The sequence below is a fragment of the Azolla caroliniana genome, unplaced genomic scaffold (assembly GCF_043228905.1).
Source record: "Azolla caroliniana isolate FFs.n. ecotype wild unplaced genomic scaffold, voAzoCaro1.0.p SCAF_7, whole genome shotgun sequence".
Taxonomy (NCBI): domain Eukaryota; kingdom Viridiplantae; phylum Streptophyta; class Polypodiopsida; order Salviniales; family Salviniaceae; genus Azolla; species Azolla caroliniana.
In genome coordinates, this window is record NW_028230442.1 from 15,244,841 (window position 1) to 15,269,588 (window position 24,748).

The 24,748-nt window shown below is 45.0% G+C and overlaps 1 protein-coding gene across 1 annotated transcript; it reads left to right on the top strand.

Moving 5' to 3' along the window:
* Positions 1 to 8,174: 8,174 nt before the first annotated feature.
* LOC147862039 (ras-related protein RABA5a-like) lies at positions 8,175 to 10,285 on the top strand. The gene is made up of 2 exons (XM_087322558.1): positions 8,175 to 8,580; positions 9,645 to 10,285. The coding sequence occupies exons 1-2, from the start codon at positions 8,235 to 8,237 to the stop codon at positions 9,980 to 9,982; spliced, it is 684 nt and encodes a 227-aa protein (XP_087178684.1). The 5' UTR covers positions 8,175 to 8,234; the 3' UTR covers positions 9,983 to 10,285.
* The last annotated feature ends 14,463 nt before the right edge of the window (positions 10,286 to 24,748 follow it).

Sequence of the window (24,748 nt, forward strand, 5' to 3'; positions counted from 1 at the left end):
ACCGAAAGTATCCGGATAAACCCGGTCCGCAATTAACGCCGACTCGTTCCACTCGTCGTCTTTAAGGGGGAGATAGTGTCATGGCAAGACTCGAACCCATGACTTTATGCTACATGGGTCGAGCTCTTACCATTAGATTATGAATTGTATTTTGTAGGATATTATTTTCATTTATACTTTATCATAGAAAATTGATGTATATTCCAGATCTCTCTGGAACATTCTAGAAGCTTCAGGATTATTCCTAAAAACACTATAAAAGGAGGCACAAGGCATTGTTTTGAACCAAATTGGTTCAACGCCAGTCTTAAGCCTCTTAGCCGCTTGTACTTATCTTTTCACATAATATATAGCTGTTGTCATCATCTCTCTCTCTCTCTCATTCTCGCTATCTCTCTCTCTCCCCTCTTCTCACTTCCTCTTAGTACTAATAGTACTGTTGTTCTTAGTACTAATTCCATCTTTGTTTTAGTACTATTCATGACACATGCTACTTTCTACAAAGACTAATTCCAAATCGAAGGAAGTATGGTACGTTGATTCCGGAGCGTCCAACCACATAACGAGCCATGAAGAGTGGTTCTCTTTTTTGGAAAAACCAGAACAACCGGGGATTGTCGAAACCGGAGACGACACCCCTCACCCGATTGATTGTGCATGTCGGAGAAGTCCCTTTAAGCCATGTCGGACAAAAGGGGAAGCTTATGAACATACTACACGTTCCGACAATCACAAAGAACCTAGTGTTGGTCAGAAAAATCATCGACCAAGGAATACAGGTGCGGTTTACGCACCTCAGGTGCTTCATCAAGGAACAAGACCGGATAATTGCGCAAGGGCGCAAAGACGGGAGTATGTTCATCCTCAACACTAATGACGTCGGCACCACTATGTTTGCGAAAGGGCAGAAGGTCGAGTTAGACATCGACCTATGGCACAAGCGGATCGGCCACGTCAACTATCGGAGGCTTCAAGTCCTGCAATCGAAACAAGTTGTGTTCAGATTGCCGAAATTCCGTGGCCGGAAGGCCCAAATATTTGAAGCCTGTCAACTCGAGAAACAACACCGGCTTCCATTCCCCACCGAACGTAACCGAAACCGTAACAAGCTCAACTTAATCCATTCGGATGTATGGGGACCGGCACAAAACGTTAGTCTTGGCGGGAATCGATACTTCGTCTCCTTCATCGACGATTACAATCGGCACACGTGGATCTACCTCATTGAAAGGAAGAGCGAAGTCTTCGAATGTTTCCGGAACTTGCAAAGCTTAGTTGAACGGGAAACGGAGAGGAAGATCAAGTGTCTACGGTCCGATGGCGAAAAAGAATACTTTTCCGGCCAATTCAACAGTTATCTGCAGTAGAACGGAATTCGGAGAGAATTCAGCTACTGATACACACTGGAACAAAACAGTGTGGCCGAAAGTTAGAACCGGTCGATTGTTGACGCGGCAAGAGCAATGTCGGAGGAGAAGAGCATGCCCCAATTCCACTGGGCTGAGGCGGTCCGAACGGCTGTCTACATCCAAAACTGGATCGGAGACAAGGTGTCCGTATATGAGCTGTATTTCGGGCAGAAGCCGAATTTGAGACACCTTCGGATATTCGACAACATATCATATGTGCATGTACCGGATAAGAAGCGGAAGAAGCTAGATCCGAATTCGGAGAAGTGCATCCTAGTGGGTTACTCACATGAGCAAAAGGGGTATAAGTGTTATAACCCCCGGGCTAAGCAGGTCCGAGTAAGCCGAGATGTCGAGTTTGATGAAACGGCATCATGGTACTCCTTACCGACTCCAACTCCCAACAAAGACCACATTCCGAAAGATGAGGCTAGTGAGCCCGAGCAGGTCCATGTAGAAGATGAAGACTTCGGCACTCTAGAAGAGAGTCCGATCTCATTCTGGCTAAGTGGACCGAATGAACGGCTGAGTCGAGATGACCAGTTGGATGAAGAACCGGCGGGTAGTGGAGACTCTATCGTGCTCTCCCCGCGCAAGGAATCGAGGAGACGGTTCACGTGCAAAGAGAAGGGGAAGAAGAAGACGCCGGAATACGAAACCGGCAACGTTGAGTCGGATCGGAGCGAATCCGACTTCAGCAAGAATGAAGGCGGATCTTCGGGAACGAAGTCCGAACCGGCCAAGAAGGGCCCCAAACTGGGTGATGACAAGTTACGCCGGTCTTCTCGCCAGAAGAACCCCGTTATGCGGTACGAGTACAATGAGTGCATGGCGCTTCACTATGCGTACGTGACCAAAGTGGTGGAAGTGCGTGAGCCAGAGAGCTACATAGAAGCGACAAAGGACACAAATTGGTGTGCCACTCTTGCCTGGTCCTTCTACTCCTCCGGTTCCTTGAATGGGTTTACCAGCATCAGTAAATTGGAATCCGTTGACCCATTTCTCGAGTAGCTCCCTGACTAATGTACCAAGCTAAAAGGACCCTTTAAATTCCTACATGATCCAAAATGTTCCAATCCACCTAAACCTCAGCTTCCCCAGCATGCTTCCCATCCAGGTCCGCAATACCTATACCGGTTTTCCAGCTCCAATTGCAGCAAGCTGACTATCCGGTGCTCCTCCAATTCCCACAATGTTTCCAACCAGATCTGTTTCAACTCTTTCTCACTCAACCATTCCCGGACCTCTATCTGCAGACTGGGAATCTGGAATTCCATGGGCATGACCGCTTCCAGTCCAAATGCCAATCGAAATGGTGTCGACCGGATGCTTATTTTGTATGTTGTCCGGTATGCCCACAACACACTATGCAATTTTGTATCCCAATCCGTTTGGTTCTCATTCACAATCTTCCGAAGGATATTGTGAAGCGTTTTGTTCGTTGATTCTGCTAATCCATTCTCTTGGGGGTAGTACGACGTGCTTCTTCTGTGGACCACTGCATAGAATGTTGTCAAACTTTCCACCACTTGTCCAATGAAGTGCTCACCTTGGTCGTTAATTAGCTTAATTGGACAACCATATCGGCACCATATGTACTCATACAAAAACTTGGCTGTGGATGCCACGATGTTATCTCGGAGCCCCTTTGACTACACCCAGTTGGTGCAATAATCTGTGGCAACTATAATGTACCGGTTCCAGGTATGCATCACCCACTTTGCCATATCTTCTAGCCTGTGGCGTCTCCGGCATAGTGTCCTCCGGCGACTCCGTAGTGTGCCTCGCGTAGTACTACTTCTTTCTCGTTGCTCCTGACCTCGCATCGCTAGATTCCGTCAGCTCCCTTGTGGTATATTGTGTCTTGTACCAAACAAAATAGTTGGCTCTGTATTGTGAGTCATTTCCGCTCATCCCGGCTCACCTCTTCCGGTGGTAAGCCCATACACAAAAACCCCCGTCGCCGGATTCGCCGGATTCCAACCGGCTTAAGTAATTTGCCACTGCATGTTGCACTCCGGGCTAGTGGTATATGTCAAATTCAAATTCTTGCAGTAATAAGGTCCACCTTGCTAGCTTCCCCGTTAATGATGCTTTGGACATAACACAGAGTGGTCAACATGGAATGAAAATTTCCGGCCTAACAAATAATGCCAATACTTTGTGATAGTATACGCCATTCTGAGAGCTTCTCTTTTTGTGGTTGAATAGTTTCGCTCAACATTGGAAAGCTTCCGGCTCGCATAATACACCGGCCGATACCATTTCGGCTCCGTAAGTTGCATTAGTACTCTTCCAATGGCCACGTCTGAAGTGTCTACAAATATGTGGAAATCCTTTGATTAGTCGGGTGTTCGTACTACCGACGCCTAAGAGAGCATGACTTTGAGCGCCTGATATGCTTTATCCTTGTGCTCCGTCCACTGGAGTGGGAATTTGTGCACTGTTGCATGCAATGGAGTGCCGAAATCCACTAAGTATTGGAGTGTCCGGTTGTGCCACCGGATCTATCCCAAGAAACGGCTCAAGGCTTTTGCATTTGTTGGTGCTGGTGCTTGTAAGATTGCTTTTACCTTATCCGGAACCTGTATACCTCATATCCTGCTACTACATCCAATACACCATCCATAAATGGTAGCGGAAAGGCATTCATAACCGTGGCCATGTTGAGCTTCCGGTAATCGACACAAACCCGGATTTTCCTATTCTTTTTGAAGTTCCTCTTGCATTCATACATCCTAGTTATACATATAGCACCGCTTTTAGAAATAAGAAATGACTTATTCATATGTTGTAATGCTCTACATAGGATCTTTTAATAATGGGACTATTGCAACCCTCATTTACAACAGTCCTAGTCAAAAACCTGATTATTAAAATCATCACATTCTTTTGGTATCGAAATATCACGAGAATGATCATGAAGCTCTTGTGTTTTCCTCTCATGATTTGGGTGAATTGTCATAAATTGTATAGTTCATCGTCCATCTTGGCTACGGATTTTCGCATAGGGAAAACCATTGTCGAGGACTATGTTCTCCATCTGTACAGTTGTGATGTATGGTTGCCCCAAGATTATCAGATAGGTAGATCCTTTCTGCACAAAGAAATGTTGATCTACCTCTATATCACCAATAGTAACCTTTACATTTGAGCATGCACCAAATAAATCTTTGATGACTGTGCATGCTCAGTATCAATTGACCATCTACCTTTCTTGTAAAAATTAGTACTCATTTTATTTATTTTTAAAGAAGATTTCCTATGATTATTATAGAACCAAAAATGGGGGGGAGAGGGAAACAACCATTTTAGGGGCTAAAAATGCCAATAAGGTGTGCCGTAATTGGAAGTCATGAATGGAGTCGTTGTCCAGCTAATAAGAAACTCATGTCGTTGAGCAATTTTACCCTCAGAATCTCCAATTATACCATCCCATTGACCCTTCAAAGTATGAACTATATCTAACCAAATATTAGAAACAACTTCAGCTGGTGGAGTTTTAAGTTGATGGGAAATGAGAAAGCATCGAGTGTTCCAGATGTGATATACAATGGTACTACTGAGTATCTCCCATACTAGCTGGACTTCCTTCCGTACTCTTGAAAACTGTAATGACAGCAGTGGTAATGTATGAACACTTCCATATTTAGTGTAGAACCCATGGTCCATAGATTCGGTGTCATAATGGAACGCATCACGGACAAGTGATGTCCAAACCACCATGCCCCAAGTGAAAACTAATGGGGGGGAATAATTAGCAAAAATTCTAAGGAGACGTTGTCGTGGTGTACTTTGTACACTACGTAAAATATGTGTGGAGTACCTGATTGACTAAGTATAAAGAAATAGGAGAAAATACTACAATAATTATATTACATGCATAGGGCAGGATTTGAACCCTGTACCTCCATGTTAACAATTTTAAGCCTTATCATTGTACTAACATATTATGAGTTTTAAAGTTATACTAAACTTTATCCCACGTAAATATTCTAGACATGCATGGTACAAAAAGTTATTCATGCATAGACACTCGAGTTAAAAGAAAAGATGAGATAGAAAGTTAATCATGCACATGCAGTGTGCATGCAAACTAAAGATAGGAAAAGCATGATGTTTGCATGTGGTAAACTTAGACTCTTCCATCGCTATATAAGGAAGAGAGAAAGATGTATAGGGGTTGTTGATTTTTTTGAAGGGTTGATTAATATATTATATTCATGGGATTCACGAATTTGCCATCTATTTCTTTCTTTTTATCTAAATTCATATTATTATCTAAGTGTTGATTAATACCCTATACCCATGGGATTCACGAGGTTTTTTATATCTTTTACTTACAACCTATTCACATTCTTATTTTGCCTTGAATTATCCAACCTCCTAGTCCAAAACCCCAGCGGTGTCGTGATGTGGCATGACGAAGAACAACTTCAACTTTATTTTGTCGCAAGCTTTTCTTGTCGGCCATAGAGGACTTCAATCCTCGCACTCTAATACCATGTAAAAGAATATGTGTGCGGAAGCGTGTGCGTAAACACAGAGTACACAGCTCGGAAATAAAACAGTTCGGTAAACTCAGAAAACACAGAGATGGAGATGGAGATGGAGAGATAGAGAGAGAGCAAACTACTCAGTTCTATTTCAAAATAATGATGCTCTGTACATTCTTCGTGCTCAGTGAGCACCTTTTATACAAGCCTTGACTATCGGGCTGACACAAGTACTGACAATACTTGATTGCTCATAAATGAGCCTCAACACTCACTCCCCAAAATTATTCCTTACGAGGAATATCTCTCTAATGGCCTTTCGGTTTACACACCGATACGCCCAACTTATGCGTACTAACTTGCGCGTCTAGTGTACGCACTAGGTTACGCGCCATATTACGCACCCAATGTTGAGCTTGTTACTCAACAATTATGTCATCCGATAAAGGTTTGTATGGGGAAGACCCATGTGGTATTCCATGATAAGCTACTCTCACCTCTCTAGCTATATTATGACATGGTCGTTAATATCTTCTAAAAAGGATATTTCTCCATCTTCCCGAGATACCTCAAAGTTATTGATTTGTTTCTTGAGGTTGATGTTTTTGAGTTTAATATTTTTGCTTAGAGTGCGCCTTTTTCTTTCCTATCATTTTTCTTGTGTGATTCTACTTCCCCTGCCCTCATTTTATCGTATCATTCACAATTTTTTACTAAAAAATTAAAAATGTCTAAGAAATCTTCTTTAGTAATGACCTCACCATGACATATCTCCTTACCTTCTTTAATTATTTTGAAAGTCATTTTAGTGTACGAGAAACAATATATAAAATGGGAAGAAAGGAGACAAACTTAGTGAAGCTTGTGTAGATGACCCATTCACTTTGGTGAGCCCCTGCACATTTTGTCAAACCTTGCCACATGTAGGACACAACTTGCAACAAAGAGAGTGTGTTGATTGCAATGATACGTGACACCTACATTGTAGAGAGAGGAGCACACCGAACATAATGACATGTGGCACCCACACCACAAAAAGATGAGCACACATACACAATAGACCGTAGAGTGAATGTCAGACCACAATGCATGCAACCATGAGAGGAGCATGCTGAAGCAACAACACAAAGAGCATGCAACAAGAAATGGGGGGGTGGTTCACGTAGGGAGCAGAACATAGAAGAGCACACACAATGATGGAGACGGGAGAACAAACACAACCAAAAACCACATAAAAAGGAGAACATAGATCACACATGTACACAACAAAGCACATAGGGGGTGGAATTCAACACCCACAGAGGGAGGAGAACGTAGATATCACACACAATAGTGGAGCAAGGGTAGGTACACAAAATCAAAATCAATCAATCGAGAGAGATAGATATAAAGAGACAAGTGAAATAAACTTGAGGAAACAAAGAAGAATAAGAAGATAGCACTTGGTTAGCAAAGAAGGTTTTGGATACATGGAACATTACCTGATGCGTAAAATGGTGGTGTCAAACCTTAGATGTAAGATGACACTCTCATCTTCTATTTTGTCAAACATGTTTCTTTGGTGTGTGATGGTCGATTAGTGGGTTGCCTTTAGTAAAGGCTTTAAAACGAAGACATATTTCAAATGAGATGTGTCTTTTCTATACAATAATTGAGGAAGATAAGAGACATAATAAGTTCATTACATGCACAATTGCTAAAGCCATTTGGATAGTTATATCAAATTTGGGCATCATTAATAGTTAACAGACAATTTTTTGACACCTTCTAAATGGGTTTTCATTGATGGTGCTAGCACTCTACCTACTCCAACATATCAGGTGGTGTTTGACTACCTTATATGTGTCGAAGGGATACATCATAACTGGAGCATGATAAATGGGTTCTTGTTTGATGGACTTCGAGGGGGGTTGGTTACTAGAACGAATCTGTAGGCTGGAAAGGAAAGTTGATTTGGCAAATTTGGCAACTATACTCTATTGGGGATGTTGTCCCAAGAAGAGATATTAATTACATCAACGGAGCAGGTTTACCTAAAATGCCGTCATAAATCGCTACTAATGAAGTAGTTGAGATAGCAAGGTTTTGTATTATCATGTGGTTTTAATACAAATATAGATTTACCAAGATGAAGGAGAATGAAGAAGAAGAACGAAGACGAAGAAGAGAAGGTTGCCATATATATGTATGTAAGTAAGTTTAGTCTTGTAAATTTCCCGCAATCAATCAGAAGGCTTTGGAATTGTCGGGCCCATTTTTGTAAATTGCAGCTAAAAGGACCATCACCACCGCCATCTTTCATCAGTCTTCCTTCCTTCCTGCTCTTCTGATGTCCTACCGCGAAGAAACCCACACAGAAGTAGAAGAAGACTACCTCCTCAAGATCGTGCTCTCAGGAGATGCATCTGTGGGGAAATCGAATCTGCTCTCCAGGTATGCTAAGAATGAGTTCAATTCAAACAGCAAATCGACGGTCGGTGTCGAGTTTCAGACACAGAGTATGGAGATCAATGGAAGGAAGATCAAAGCTCAGATCTGGGACACTGCTGGGCAGGAGCGTTTCAGAGCTGTCACTGCTGCCTATTTTAGAGGTGCTGTTGGAGCTCTTATCGTCTACGACGTCAGCCGACGTCAGACCTTCGAAAATGTTCGTCAATGGCTAAATGAACTTCGTTGTAAGTCTTTTGATGTTTACTCCTCTTCCTTGGCTTGTTTTCGGTTTGATTCCGTTTGATCTTCCTTGGTTTGATTTCATTTTATTATGGCTTAATTGCTTGTATTTTACCATATGTATATGTTGCCTTATCATTTAAGTTGATTCATTTCATCACATATACCAAAGGTGCTGCTTTGGTTGCCTCATATCCGTTTAACTGATACCATCTATAGATGTCTGCTTATCAAATGCCATTTGATTTCTATCGATTCATGGTTGTTGATGAGTATGTCAAATTCAATGCCATTCTGAGGTTCATTCATGATATACATATATGAAACAACAGCTGCCTTAGTGCAAAATCCTATTCCATTGTGTGCAATGATCGGCTCATTCATAGGATAGGGAAGGTGGTTCCTGATCATATAAAATATCAGGAAACCATTAGATCCACATTGATGGCTTCATTCATCATATGTACATGTTGACATAATTATTGACAATACCAAACACATCAGCTTATCATATCAAATATGTATCAGGAAAGAAAGAAGTTAGATCCATATTATTGAGAGGCTCATTCATCGTATATACCAAACATGCCTGCTTATATTGTGTGAATGAGGAAATAAATCAGCAACATCAAATCCACATGCATGAAAATGTAACTCATATACTGAAAAAGGTGTTTGTTTCTCATGTTAAAATATTGAGCTACAAACAAGAAATAATAGATCCACAGCGATTTCAGTTTCATTCATCATACTAAAGATGTTGAGTAGGTGGTTATCATATCAAATATTAGACAAGAAACATCAAATCTCCAGCCATTGTAGTTCATTCTTTGTAGCAAAGGTGTTTGCTAGGCGCTTATCATATCAAAGATTAGAAAATAAACAAGAAACATCTGACCACAATGATATGCTCATTCACTATTGTATCAAGGATATTTTGTTATCATATCAAATAACATTAAGATCTACATTGCTAGAGTCATTTATCATTTATTGGACATGGTTGCTTATATCAATCTCTTCAAATGGTGGTTGTTTTCTCAATTCGTTCTGCTTCTTTTTTTTCCAGACCATTCAGATATGAGTGTTGTAACTATTCTTGTGGGGAATAAGTGTGATCGTAAGTATGTACGAGAAGTTTCGGTGGAAGAGGGGCGCTCACTTGCAATGTCCGAAAACTTGTTCTTCATTGAGACTTCAGCTTTGGATGCAACGAATGTCGTAAATGCATTTCAGATAGTTATCAAGGAGATCTACAGAATTGTAAGCAGGAAGGTTTTGGCTGCTAATCTAAGAAAAACTTCATCTGCATTTAGCAACACCAAAGTAGTGGCATTGCAAGAAGATTGTGAAGAAGAAGTACACGAGGGAGAAGTACATACCAAGTCGAAATGCTGTTTTGGTTAGCAGAATGGTTTGGTTTATATTGTACTTTTGTATTTTTTATTATGATGCCTTAAATTTTAGGCTTTACACCCAAGGAGGAATGTTGTATATACAGCATTCGTTTTATGATCATTTATGAATGGATGATAAACATGTAATGAACAAAAATCACATCGAAGACGATTCACAAAATATCGTGAGATGTGTAGCTATCCTATTCCATTACACAACTCCTGATAACCAGTAATTTATAAATGTGTATCGTATCCCATCCATTTGTTCGGCCAGTGTCGATGCACCAACTATTCTGTTATGATTTTTCAATTGTCTTCCATTACTCATTTCAAGAATTTGAGAAGAGACTTTGCAATATCGTTAGAAAATTGAGCCGTGCAATGATGTATCAAACTAGGAATAGAACAAAACAGACGCATCAAACATTGTAATCAAATCAATTTCTTTATCATGTGTATTGCAATCAAATCAATTTCGTATTGTGATACCAACCACACTGAAGAGGTTCAACATTGACTAAAAAGAAGTCTACCTTGGCTTTGTCAAGAAATATTTTCTTCACTTATAACTTTGACAACAAAAGTTGTCACCTTCTGTAAACTTCTTTGTTTGGCTTTTGTTGTGTGGACATTCCAAAGTTACTAAATGCATGATTTCCACATGCACGAAATAGCATTTCTTTGAAGTTTCCAAAGTATGATTGGCCATTGGTATGTAAACGTTCTTTGTCGCTTAGGAGTTGATTTTACATATTGAAATGATCATAAAACTCATCATAATCAAGACTACAAGGTGATTACAAAATGGTTAGTGATAGCGATAGACATAGTAACTAAAAAAGGCCTCAAAAGCTGGAGTCTAGGTAGGATGCGAGAATAGCTCTTTTGTTTTTGCACTTGAAAATATGTATTTGAGGAATGAGCTTGGCATACCATAGTTTTGCAATTTGCAACATGCAAGGGAAATAGGCATTACATGCCCGCAAACAATATTTGGAATGATAATATTTGACAAAACATAGCAGCAACATACTTTACAACATCGAGCGTATATGGAATGATCACTTTCCACCTTGTTCTCAATATACCAATTTTGAAGCTAGAAAATTCGACATTTTTACCTAGCTACGAGGTATATTCTTGAAACTTGTCAAGACTCAAAGAAATTGTTTCTCATCCTCATCAAGTGTTAGCGTAAATATGAAATATCATCCAAGAAAAATTACCATGTCTTGGTCCAATGGATCATCAAGCAAAACTCTGATTGGTGGTTTGAATTTGACAAGAGAACTATGTAGTGATAAAACTAATAACTCAATTAAACCAATAACAATGTAATTTCAGGATTGACCATTTCATTGAACATCCAAAGACTCTTAAATAACATACATACAACATACACGCACATTTGTTTTTTTATTAATAATCAATACAAGGTGACTTACTTACCCTAATATGTTCTATTGTCATTATTGAGTGCGTCAAAGGAACCAACCATTGGGAAGCATGAAGAACCATTATAGTGGAGGATTGGAAGAACTTCTTAGAGCTAATGTTAAAGGCCACTCATAGTTATTGTATTGATTGAGGTTAAACCCATATTTGGGTGAAAGCATGGGAACGGGAACAATTAGTTGTGTCCTTAACATAACTAATTAGTTCTGCAAAATGCTATATATAATTTAGTTGTTTGGTCTTTATCGAGGTTATCAAAATGTGATCTCAAATAAAGTCAAAATTAAATGTGTACAATAAATAGTAATATTAGAATATTACTAATTTAGGAAATTCCTAGATGGATTCAAGACCCTATTATGCATGATCAATCACATTGGCAATGTTAATGGTATTGTTCCTGTCTCCTCATGCCTTCTACAACCTTCTTTCCCTCATACATGTGTTATTGCCCTTTAGAAACACGGGGATCGGATACTCGTTCCTTTGGTATCCAACTCAAGGACTTGTAGTCAGGAGACGAGAAATGTGGATTGTTTACACATGGTAGTGCATGACTCACACAACGAACACATTAAGGCCACTTAGATTTATACCTTTTTGAGTTGTAGTATCTACGGAGCTTATGGACCAAGCCGACTACAATGGACTAGTTGAATTTAGCACATAGTAAAAGACTTAAAGACTCTTCGACACAGACATAGAGTAATGCAAATAGATATTCTATTAAACAACTGGACTCAATACAACTTATAAACTTTTTACAAGTCTTCATGTCCCTTTTTATAGGGAGCATGGATGGTTACGTCTAGAACGTGAATCATGACTACTTCCTCTAATTATAATACATACATTATATTTTGTTTCGGTTCCCTATCCGGCCCCATCCATCACTGTTCCGACTTGCACTCATCCTTACTGGGCCCTTTCACATGTTGACCATCCTGACGGACCAACATGTTTCTATCCGCCATAGCTCCTTTGTGCATCTATACATGGTGTCACGACACAGTGACATGAAATATGTAGTTGGTGAGGATTGAACCTACAACCTCACATCAACAAGATGTCATGCTCAACCATTTTGACATGAACATGCATTTGTATATATTCTATAGTCTAACATATAATACATTTTAGAGTCAAAATATTCTAGTCATTAGTATATTCTAGAGATATTTCTCAAGTATATTCTCGAGATATTCAATCTCAGAACTTTGTATAAATACTTGTAACCTCCTTGGTCCCTTTCAAGGAATTGAACACCAGTCATTGACACATCAATCTAGTATTCTTGTTTAATTCCATCTTGTCTCCTTCTTCATCTTTGTCTTCATGCTCTCACGTTCTTCATTTCATATTTGATCGTAGCCCCATCATCTGTGCTCCGTCCGAGTCCGCAGTTGGTGTGTTCGTGACAGTTGGTATTGTTGTCATCGCTCCTTACTGCCTTTGTAAGTACTGTTGTTGGAATCACTTCTTACCACCTCTGCATGTACGGTTATTGCAATCGCTCCTTACTACCCCTGTCTGTACCTGTTATGTAAACATAACGTAGGTGAGGGTAGGTCACTAATATTTACATAAGTGAAGGGTATGTTCACTAATGTTAAAAAGGGGACTAATGTGATTGGATAAAAGGAATGATAGGTGCATGTACTATCATGATTTGGACAACCAATGAATGGAGAGCCTTTTAGAAAGGTACATCTATTCAAGGGGCCTAGGAAGAGGTATAAATATGAGGCTTAGCTACCCTCATAAGCACATTACGTCGGAAGGCTACTGTCTTAGACATTGGTGATGTGGGCTAGGCTTTCATCTCAACGATCGTGTAATCTCTTCCAAGGTATTAGTCATCCTAATATTTGATGTTATGGGACGTCGGTGGTAGGTTGGCTATGTCTAGATGATAGCCTGGGGGTGCTCAGGTGGAACAGGTTCATTTGTCCAAATCTATTTTCCTTCTTTTACTTTATTTTGGTCTATTGATTAGGAATAGACTCTTAACAGTGGTATCAAAGCATTTACTAACAATTTTTTTTGTTGTTTTGATGTTTTTTGTGTGTGAGGGATGGGGATCTAACAAAGCTCCTCCTGCTCTTCTGAGGATCAAAACAAAATTCAAAACCTGGTATTCTTCTTTCTCTATCTCTCTTCTTTTGTATGATGCATTATTCTTGGTCGCATGGAAATTGTATTACGTTTCCTTTCCTTTCCTTTCTTCTTTCTACAATGATACGATTTACAATCTTATTTTGCATCGGGTCGAGCGTGTTTGCACTAATCACACACGTTCAACTTATGGCCCTTTGGCATATTGCGATGTATCTCCCACTCTCCCCTCTCTTGAGCATATGTATATGTGCATACCTTGCACCATCCATTTATTTGTGACTTTTTTTTTAGTAGGTAGCACATGGGTTTTTTGACCCTTATCTTATGGGTAGTGCCTTATTTTATCGTTTCTGTCATAACATTTGCTTGTCATAACATTTGCTTGTTACTCGCAAGACTAGAATATTACTTGCGAGTGCACTTGTTTTTTCACATAATACACTTTCTCTACCATATCAATATATGTTGGGTTAACATTTTAATATTGTCATGATAACAGTCACATCATATATCGAAAGGATTTGAACCCACAACTTTATCGTACACATGTCAAATCCTTAACCATTGTATTAATATTCTTATATGTATAATTTTTAGAATATGAAATCTAATATTATAGGAATATTCTATATTACTCTACATTCTAGAATGACCTAGAATATTCTAGAGTGTTCTATATCACTAGAACCTTCTAGAATACTCTAGAGATCTTCTAGATTACTCTACATTCTAGGATAACCTAGAATATTCTAGAGTGTTCTCTATTACTTATAAATAGGGATCTACCACTCATCCCAAACCTAAATTGGTTCAACACCATTTTGTAGCCTCCTCGTTGTAATCCATTTTACTCTTCAATATAATAATTCTCTTTCAATTATCTCTCTCTCTCTCTCTCTCTCTCTTGACAGTTTGAACCAATTTTTTCCTTTCATCTCTTCATCTTCCACAAACCCTAGCAAGTTCTCTTCTTCCTTCTCCTCTCCCCTCATAAGTTATGGAGTCTGTGAGCAAACAAGAATACATGCATGTTCTTTCTGAGCTTGACATGCTCATGAATAAATTTGTGGCATTAGAGCATGAGAATCAAAGGCTACTTGGAGACCAACAACACGTTGTCGGGATATTACGCAAGTGCGTGTGGAATCGAGGCGGGACCGCGGGGGTCTCGAACCAAAGAGCAAGCGAGGGAGGAGAAAGAGAGAGAACCGGCTACGCAGGACCGAGGATACACAGGGACACGGCCCTTCAGCACGGAGAACGCGAACAGACGCCGACACAGACAGATGCGAATGACTAAATATGTATATTAACAAAAATGGCTAACACGACTACAACCCTCGATGGGGCACAGGTTGGTTACACCCGAACAGGCCGGCGAACAGATGCCGATGCCTGTTCGCTTCGACGCACAAAGGGGTAGCAGGTCGGAGGTGCTGCCGGAAGCACTCGGGCGTTCCTCGAAACAGCGCGAGCCTCCTCGGAACCCTGCACAGAAAGCTATGGAGCTCAAGAAGGAAGGAAACAGAGAGAGAAGCGTCCAGAAACGGTCCGACAGCACTTCGTCCTCTCTGCGCGAGATCCCTGCAACAGCTCTTTCCTGCTCCTTATATAGGCCGACGAGTAGGCCGTCATGTCAGCTTTATTCCCTGTCCCTTTTGGACAGGGATCCGCTCCGTTCTTCGCGCATCCGCGTAGTTACGCCGCCGACTCGTACAGTTCCTTAACTCGCGCGCGCGACCGAAAAGACTGTTCGCGTGGTCTTTGTCTCCACTTGTGTTAGGGCCCGTTCCTGCCGATTATCCTCCTAATTCGCTTCTATGTACAACTTGGAGCGTGCGCGCGTGAAGAACCGGTTCCCACGCCTTGGTGCGCCGATTCCGCTTATGGACGGTTTTCTTCACGACAACGTGAGCGCCGAAAAAACTCAACAATATGAAGAGTTATCACAGCGGGTTCATCAACTCGAGGCGACTATATTGTCATTACGAGAGCAAGCGTCAAGGGCTCAAAACTCCCCTAGAGAACCAAAGATCAGCCTCCCCACCAAGTTTGATGGTACGAGGTCATTATTTCGAGGCTTTTTGAATCAAGTTTGTCTGGTTATTCATGTTACCTGGCCGGCAAAGAAGGCTTAAGGATGTCCAGACCAGAGTGTGAAAGGAATAGTTTATTCGGGAATTGTTGTAATTATTTATTTAATATGGACGTACGGACCGGAATCGGTATGCCGATCCGGATCCGGACTGATTCCGAATAGGTGCCGGTTGGCACCGTTTTGTACTTCGCACCGAAGACCTATATAAAGGCCCGGTTACAATGTAATTGACAGCGGATAATTAATAGAACTTATTGCCTTAACCTTTCAGTATTGATTACCGTTCTGTGCTTATTGTATATCTTATGCGTGTTAATGATGTATTGCTAAGTAACCAATTAAGGTCTAATTAAGCATTGTGTCGTAAGTCATCTTGCCGTAACACCCTTTGGTGAAGTGTCTTAAGTGGACACCCTGTGTTAGGTTGTTGTTCGGCCCTAGGATTAACACAGTTTTTGGCGACCACGATTCCTGCACAATCGCAGTGAACAACGGCGGGAATGGATGACTAGGCCAACAGACGACCCGGTTACGGAGAGAGCACGAAGACTTGCTGAACGGTGAAGGCGGCGGGAGGCTTTCCAGCAAGCAACGGAAGAAATCCGATCGGATCGATCATTTTCCAAAGTGATCCGGAAAGTGGTGGAGGAGTCACTCCCGTCTGCAACAAAACGCCTACCCAGACGAAGGAAGCAGCTTAAGCAGCCTCCGGGAAGTGGAATCCCTTCTCCAGGCCTTGGCCGGACGAGACGGCGAATCCGAAGCATTTTCAGCGTTGGAATTAGATTCAGAAGGGGGTTACAACGCGCACACGAACTATCGCAGCAGTAACGACACCCGAAGAGGACCGGAGGACGAGGAGTCAGATACATTACCGACACCGGAACTTGAGTTGTCAGACCGGGAACCCCCGACACTAGACGTGGAGCAACCTCCGGAGACGGAAGAAGACAAAGAAAGACTTCCGACACCGGAAGTTGAGCCAGGAACACCAAAGGAAGACCGGCAAAGACCTCCGATGCTGACGGAACAGCAGGAAAGACCACTGACACCGCCAGCCCGCGTACCGACACCGGACGACGACATGCTGTTCCAGTACTCCAAGTATAGGGATGACCCGGACGCGGAGGCTCATGTTCACGTTTTCCAACAAACATGGGAGGCGAACCATGTGTCACAACGGTTAACCGCGGCCGAAGAGGAATGATCTAAGATAGCCGAATTCGGCGTGACATTGGAAGGACCTGCTGCCAGATGGCACCGAACGCAAGACCCCAGCACCATCACCACCTTTGCGGCCCTGAAAGATAAATTCTTGCACTTCTTTCAGAAGGAGGTGGACCAGAGAGAAATGGTGGGCCTATTTTATACCATCCGGTAGGACCCCGGGGAGAGCATTCCGCAGTTTGTCATCCGGTTTCAACGGATGCACAGTCAGCTTACCTGCACACCTCCGGAGGAAGAAACACGGGCTATATTCTTAGCCACATTCCGGGAACCTCTATGAACGGTATGCACGGTCATCGACTTTTGCACAAGCACCGTCGACCAGGTCATCGACCGGGTAAGCGAAATAGAGAAAACGAGCTCTTGGCTAACAATGGGAGCCCTCCAACGAGCGTTACCAACCGATGAGGATCTCCGGTTCCGGCAATCAATCCAATGCACGACCTGCTTGAATTCCGGACACTTGTCACTGGAGTGCACCATGTAGATGCACTGCTTACTCTGCCAATCTATGAGCCACACGATGGACCGGTGCGAATATAACTTATTGAATCGGCAAGCACCACCAGTCCGGCAAATTGAGCCACGTAGCAGCCGAGACGAAGAAGACGAACGCTGGCGGCAAGAGGAGCGATATCGACCGGCACAGGATGTCCGATACGGCGATCGGCGAAACAACTATGACCGGTACGAGAAATATGATAGGTACCGAGATTACAATGGATGGTACGAGCATTACAACCGGGATCACTCCCCCGGGTATCACCAACGATGGGAAGATTACGGGTGATATGACGACCAACCCCGTCAAGGGTACCGCAACAAAAAGAACTTTAATAAAAAATGGCATTTCAAAAAAGGGAGCCACCCACGTGAACCGGAAAAAGGCGCCTCAAGCAGCCAACCAGACCAAAGCCCCACCGGGTACGGGAAACAATGCCGAATCCAGCAATACCCGAAAAGCATATTGCTATTATTGCCGGCAAGAAGGACATTATAGTAATCAATGTCCGGCAAAGAGCTATGACAAGCGACCGGCAGTAAACATGGTAGTCGCCGAAGTCGCAGACCTGCGGCAGGTTACCACAAGGTCGAAGGGCAAGACGACGGAATGGGAGACACAAGAGGCCATCCGGAAACAGGCAATAGAATGGGTGAAAAAGGCAAATGAGCGAAACGTAGTAGAACTTGCATAGCAAAAGGAGAACACCGAAGAGCTCGCCGGCGGTAGTCAAACCGAAAATGCGACATGGCAGGCATTGGAGGAGTGCCAAATCAGGCTGCCATTAGGACGGCTCCTGCAACTAGTGCCCAGATTCATAGATAGGCATGACGACAGGAGAAACACCACCAACACCAACATTCCTCTCAAATCCGGAGGAGGGAACGGCGGTGGTAGATACAAACAGTCCGGCGATCACAGCCATCGTGAAGGGAAAGGAGTTACCTGGAACAATAATAGATGGAGGATCCGACGTCAATGTGATTAGCCTCTAAACATGCACAACTTGGGAATCCAAGAGTGGGAACCATGCCCGTTCTGGCTACGGATGGCGGTTACAAGCTCAGTACGACCGATCGGCTTAATACGAGATTTGGAAGTAACAATCGGCGGCCACACATTTCGCATCTCGACAGTAGTGCTACAATTACAGGCACAAGGAGCTTACCTGTTATTGTTGGGGCGGCTGTGGCAAAAAACGGCGCACATTAAACAAAACTGGAGAAAGAATATAATCACCTTCCGGCGGGGAAAAGCAAAAGTACGGATACCGACACAACCACGGACGGGTACCGGGAAGGAATTAACACCCCTATATGCCGAATGTGTCAATATGCTGGACGGATTAGCAGACGAAGAGGTGGATCAATACTTGCAAGATAATCTGAAGATAGTACCCCTGTTCGAAATTGACGTAGCTGAAGCCGTATCACCATACATACTACCACCGGACGGAGCGGACGAAGAACCAAATAAAGAAGCGATCCGGGAGCTACGACAAGCACAAGAAGCGTTGGAAACCGAAATGGCCGTATCACAACGGGTTAAAGCATCCCAACTAAAGGAGGTAAATCTAGGAACTATGGAAGAGGCGAGACCGGTGCAGATAGCCAAGGAAATGACTACGGAAAACCGAACGGCGATGATTACACTTCTCAAAGAGTTTCGGGACATGTTTGCCTGGTCCTACGAGGATATGAGAGGGCTCGATCCTCAGCTACATCAACATCAGATACATTTGAGCAGAGACGCCAAACCGGTAGCACATCGACGGTACCGGATGAATCCAAACTACGCCGCTAAAGTCCAGGAGGAAATCAACAAGTTGCTGAGAGTTGGCTTTATCGGTCCCGTAAAGAAATCTACATGGCTGAGCCTGATAGTAGTCGTACCAAAGAAAAACGGCAAAATTAGAGTATGTGTCGACTACCGGAAGCTAATGCGGCGACAATAACTGATGCATTTCCACTTCCATTTACGGATGGAGTTTTGGACGCAATCGTCGGCCATGAGGTATACAGTTTATTAGACGGATTCAGCGGATACAACCAGATTCGGATGCACCCCGATGACCAGGAGAAAACGGCTTTCGTCACTGAATGGGGAGTGTTTGTTTCCGTAGTGATGGTGTTCGGACTAAAAACGACGCTGACAACGTTCCAAAGGATCATCATGGAAATATTCGGAGAATTCATACCGGCATTCATGCAGGTGTTCCTCGATGACTTCGTTGTTTACAGCTGGGAAGGAGACCACCTTCAACACCTTCGACTGTGTCTAGAAAAATGTAGGGCTTACCGGCTAAGCTTGAATCCGGCGAAGTGTGTATTCGGCGGGTCCAGCAGAACGCTGCTGGGGCACATTGTGAGCAAGGAGGGCATCGCCGTGGATCCGGACAAAGTAAAAGCAATCCTGGAGGCACCAGTGCCAACAACGGCAAATGCATTGAGCCGTTTCTTAGGCCAAATCCGTTGGCATAGCCGAATGTTCCGGTATTTGGTGGATCTAGCTACACCACTGCATGCTACGGTACACCGAACATCGTTCTAGTGGACTGACACCGAAGACAAGGCGTACTGGGCACTCCAAGTTCTATTGTCGCAAGCGCCGGTAGTGCAACCCCTGGATTGGGCGAAGGAATTTCATGTGTTCGTGGATGCGTCCGACATTGCAATCGGGAGTGCGCTGATGCAACTTACGGAGCCAAGATGGTATCGGCCCGTATATTACGCAAGCCGGAAGTTATTTCAAGCCGAACGAAATTATTCCACCACGGAAAGGGAAGCTTTAGGCATGATCTACAACGTAACAAAATTCAGGCATTATTTATTGGGAAGAAAGTTTTCCTTCCATGTAGATCATTCGACACTCCTCTACCTAGTGTCCAAAGCTTCACTTACCGGTAAGTTGGCCTGGTGGACTTTGCTATTACAGGAATTTGAATTTGAGATATTCCACAGGCCCGACATACAGCACGCAGTAGCAGATTATTTTAGCCGGCTAGATTCCGACGAAACCGGCGACGGAGTATCAGATGAGTTTCCGGATGCCGAGCTATTTTGAGTCACCACGGAAATGGCAACAGATGAAACGGTGGCACCAGAAGATAAGTGGCTAACAAATATGCACCAATTTCTGAGCACCGGATTGCCTCCAAAGGAGATAAACCGGGACGAGAGGAAATGCCTGGTGGTACAAAGCCGACACTTTTGTTTATTACGGGAAACGCTATACCACAAAGGTGCGGACGGTATATGGCGACGAGCAGTGCGCAACGACGAGAAAGAGGTAATACTACGGGAAGCACATTGCGGAGTCGTCGGAGGCCATTATGCCAGGGATGCTACAGCAAGGAAGATATGGCAAAGTGGCCTATGGTGGCCGACTACATTGAAAGACGTAGTCCGGTACGCGAAAGAGTGTGATCTATGCCAGCGAATGGGCCAGCCAACGAAACAAGCTAGGATGCCGCACCAGCCAGTACTACCGCTAGAACCATTTTAGAAATGGGGACTGGATTTTGTCGGACCTTTTAAACCACCGGCAATGAAAACTGGCAACCGGTATGTGATCGTCGCGACGGACTACTGCAATAAATGGGAAGCCAAAGCCCTATGAGACAACATTGCGGCGTCAACGGCAAAATTCTTATACGAATACATTTGGTGCCGGTACGGATGCCCCATAGAGCTGATAAGTGACCAAGGAGGGCACTTTCTTGGACAGGTAGTGGAGAGCTTGATGTCATTCTATGCGGTAGTACATAAACGGAGCACCCCATACTACCCACAACCCAACGGATTAGCTGAGTCAACAAACAAAACGCTACAGAATATCCTACGCAAGATCGTCAATGAGAATCGGACAGATTGGGACACGAAGCTGCACAGTGCGCTTTGGGCTTACCGGACAGTGAACAAAACAAGAACAATGCCGTTCCGGTTAGCATTCAGATTAGAGGCAGTCATGCCGGTCGAATTCTAGGTACCGAGCTTACAGGTCCAGATTCGGGAACGACTTAATGAAAAGGAATCGGGGGCAATTCGGTTAAAGGCTTTGTGTGAACTAGAAGAACACCGACTGACGAGCATCATGCACCTGGAATTGGAACAACGGAGACGGAAAGCGTTTGTAGATCGGCACCGGAAGGGAAACGAAAAGATGTTCGAAATCGGCAAGCCGGTACTAGTGTTCTAGACCCGGATGGGTAAAATGCTAGGCAAACTACGGTTTAGATGGACCGGACCGTACTGGATCACACACGAGTTCAATGGATCCTACCAGTTAGGGACACTTGCCGGCGAGGTGCGGGGTAAATGGGTCAACGGTTTTAGACTAAAGCCATACAGAGGACTGATGCCCAAGAACCCATTTGAATGAAAGGCCGACACCGAATCGGACGCCGGCAAGCCAACCAAGACGGCAACCTATGAGGAAAACGGCTACCACCAAGCCGGTAAGGAGGAGCACGAGCCGGCAACCGGGGAGACCAAAACGATGACAAACCGTCAAGAGACCGGCAAGGTGCGCGTTTCGGGTAAGGGTCCGACAGGACCGGAGAAGAATTAACCACACAATTAATTTCAAAAAAAAAAAAAATAAAAAAAAAAAAATTCGAATGAAAGGAATCATGCAAAGGAGTGGTGGAAACGGCCATGCAAACGAGGAGTAAAGAGGCACTTTGAAAAGGTACGAGGAGGCTATGAATAGGGCATTAAAACACCGCCACATGGCACGTAATGCTATTATAGTACACGACCTGCACACGAGTAGGCTCAAAAAAGGCGCCAAGATGCAGAGAGAAAAACCCCCACGCATAGAGACCTTCTTCTTTCGCGAACCAAGGAGAACAGACGCAGACAGACGCGTTGTTGTGAAGAAAACCGTCCATAAGCGGAATCGGCGCACGAAGGCGTGGGAACCGGTTCTTCACGCGTGCACGCTCCAAGTTGTACATAGAAGCGAATTAGGAGGATAATCGGCAGGAACGGGCCCTAACACAAGTGGAGACAAAGACCGCGCGAACAGTCTTTTCGGTCGCGCGCGCGAGTTAAGGAACTGTACGAGTCGGCGGCGTAACTACGCGGATGCGCGAAGAACGGAGCGGATCCCTGTCCAAAAGGGACAGGGAATAAAGCTGACATGACGGCCTACTCGTCGGCCTATATAAGGAGCAGGAAAGAGCTGTTGCAGGGATCTCGCGCAGAGAGGACGAAGTGCTGTCGGACCGTTTCTGGACGCTTCTCTCTCTGTTTCCTTCTTGAGCTCCATAGCTTTCTGTGCAGGGTTCCGAGGAGGCTCGCGCTGTTTCGAGGAACGCCCGAGTGCTTCCGGCAGCACCTCCGACCTGCTACCCCTTTGTGCGTCGAAGCGAACAGGCATCGGCATCTATTCGCCGGCCTGTTCGGGTGTAACCAACTTGTGCCCCATCGAGGGTTGTAGTCGTGTTAGCCATTTTTGTTAATATACATATTTAGTCATCCGCATCTGTCTGTGTCGGCGTCTGTTCGCGTTCTCCGTGCTGAAGGGCAGTGTCCCTGTGTATCCTCGGTCCTGCGTAGCCGGTTCTCTCTCTTTCTCCTCCCTCGCTTGCTCTTTGGTTCGAGACCCCCGCGGTCCCGCCTCGATTCCACACGCACTTGCGTAATATCCCGACATCTTTGGTGAACCCGACGTGAAGGAGGCGGCAGAAGAGCAGAAGATGATGGGGTCAGATCTTGCAGAGGCCATGGCTTCGGCCGTGGATCGGATTGTAAACGCGCGCGAGGGCACCGGTGCCCTCGACAGAGCTATTGAGGCGGTCGTCGGCACGATCGGCCGGTTCGATGGGAAGGATGCCACGAAGTATTTGGCGTCCTACGGTGCAGAGATGCTGATGCGGGACATTCCGGAAGAAAGGCGTCTTGCCGGATTTCCCCGAGTGGCGATGCCGAGCATCCATGCGGAGGTGCTCGAGGTGCGGGCGGAGAGCCGTACCTGGAAGGAGTTCGAAGGTCGGCTCCTAGAGAAATACGGGCTGGACGACGCGCTCCGGCTTTCGAAGCGAAGGTTCATGGAATGGGTCGAGTCCCCGGGGAAGGGAAGAAACGCGTCGGCACTCCTCCGGGAGTTCGAGGAAAACTTTGCGCGCCTTTCGGCGCTCGACCGAACCATCCTGGACACGAGCCGGGTCTTGCTGTTTGTCAAGTCGGTCGACGAGCGGGATCGGGAGCAAGTGGGCCTCTTGCTGGAAATCGAAGACGGGCTCACTACCGATTGGGCGGCTGTCAAGAAAGTCTGTGGCCGTTTCGACAAACGGCGAGAATGGGCGGATAACGGGGCAACCGGGTCGGGCTCGGTCGCAGCAAGGAAGCTCGAACCAGCGCCACAGGGCCGAAAGGAAGAGACCCGAGAGTGGTTGGAAACCGGTTCGGCTTCGACCGGCGTAGTTAGAGGCTCAACCGGAGGAGCGGCGCTGGAGGAATTGACGAGGGCGATAAAGGACCTCCAAATCGCGCAAGCCCGAAGGGAAGGTGGCGAACCGGCTCGTGACCGACGGCCGGCGGCAGGAAACAGGTGCATGTGGTGCGATGAAGTCGGCCACATTCGGAAGGACTGCGGCGACTTCGCGGAGGCGCTGAGGAACAGGGTGGTGTACCTGTGGGAAGGACGGGTGCATGCCAGCGACACCCGAAGGGCCCTGAGCTGAAACGACGGGCGAGGTGGTATGAAAAGGTTGATGGAAGAGGCGGCGGCCCGACACGCGGAAACCGTCCACTACTCGGCGTCGGCCGGCATTCAAGTGGGGGGCGGCGAGGCCCGAAGGGAAAGCAAAGCCGGATTCTGGCCGACGATGCTGGAAGGCCTTGCCGGTGCAAGGCTTAAAAGGGAGGAATCGGACCGTGCGGAGAAACGGGTGCGGGAGATGACCGGGTGGAGCGACCCGGTCGAGGAAAAGACGGGCTTCGTGGAAGCCGCTTGCCAAAACTACGAGGCTCTGGTAGAAGAGAAGCGGGTGGGGAAACCCGGGACGACCGGGCCCTCACAACGATACGAGACCCGGTCCGGGCCACGACGGGAAGAAGCCGGCGGGGCCGGTATGCAAGATAAACCCCAGAAGGGCGGGTACCGTCTGGGGACGGAGATAGAAAGGACCACGGACTTACGAAAGGTCCTGGAGGAACGGATCCTCGACAGCAAGGTGGAGCTGTCGTTACGAGAGGTGCTGGGAATCGCCAAGAAGGAGTTCCACGACTCCATCGTGGACTTGGTGAAACGGAAGAGGCTGTCAACGGAGACAGAACCGGAAAGACCGGTGGAAGTGCGGACGACGCACCTAGACGACATGGCGCTGGGAGACGAGTGGGCGGAAAGCCACTATTCGAGACCACACT

Bases quoted from the DNA above. Each gene is read 5' to 3' on its own strand.
- LOC147862039 (XM_087322558.1), top strand. From the start codon at position 8,235: ATGTCCTACCGCGAAGAAACCCACACAGAAGTAGAAGAAGACTACCTC. The intron at 8,581-9,644 runs GTAAGTCTTTTG...TTTTTTTTCCAG, and splicing joins ATGGCTAAATGAACTTCGTT to ACCATTCAGATATGAGTGTT.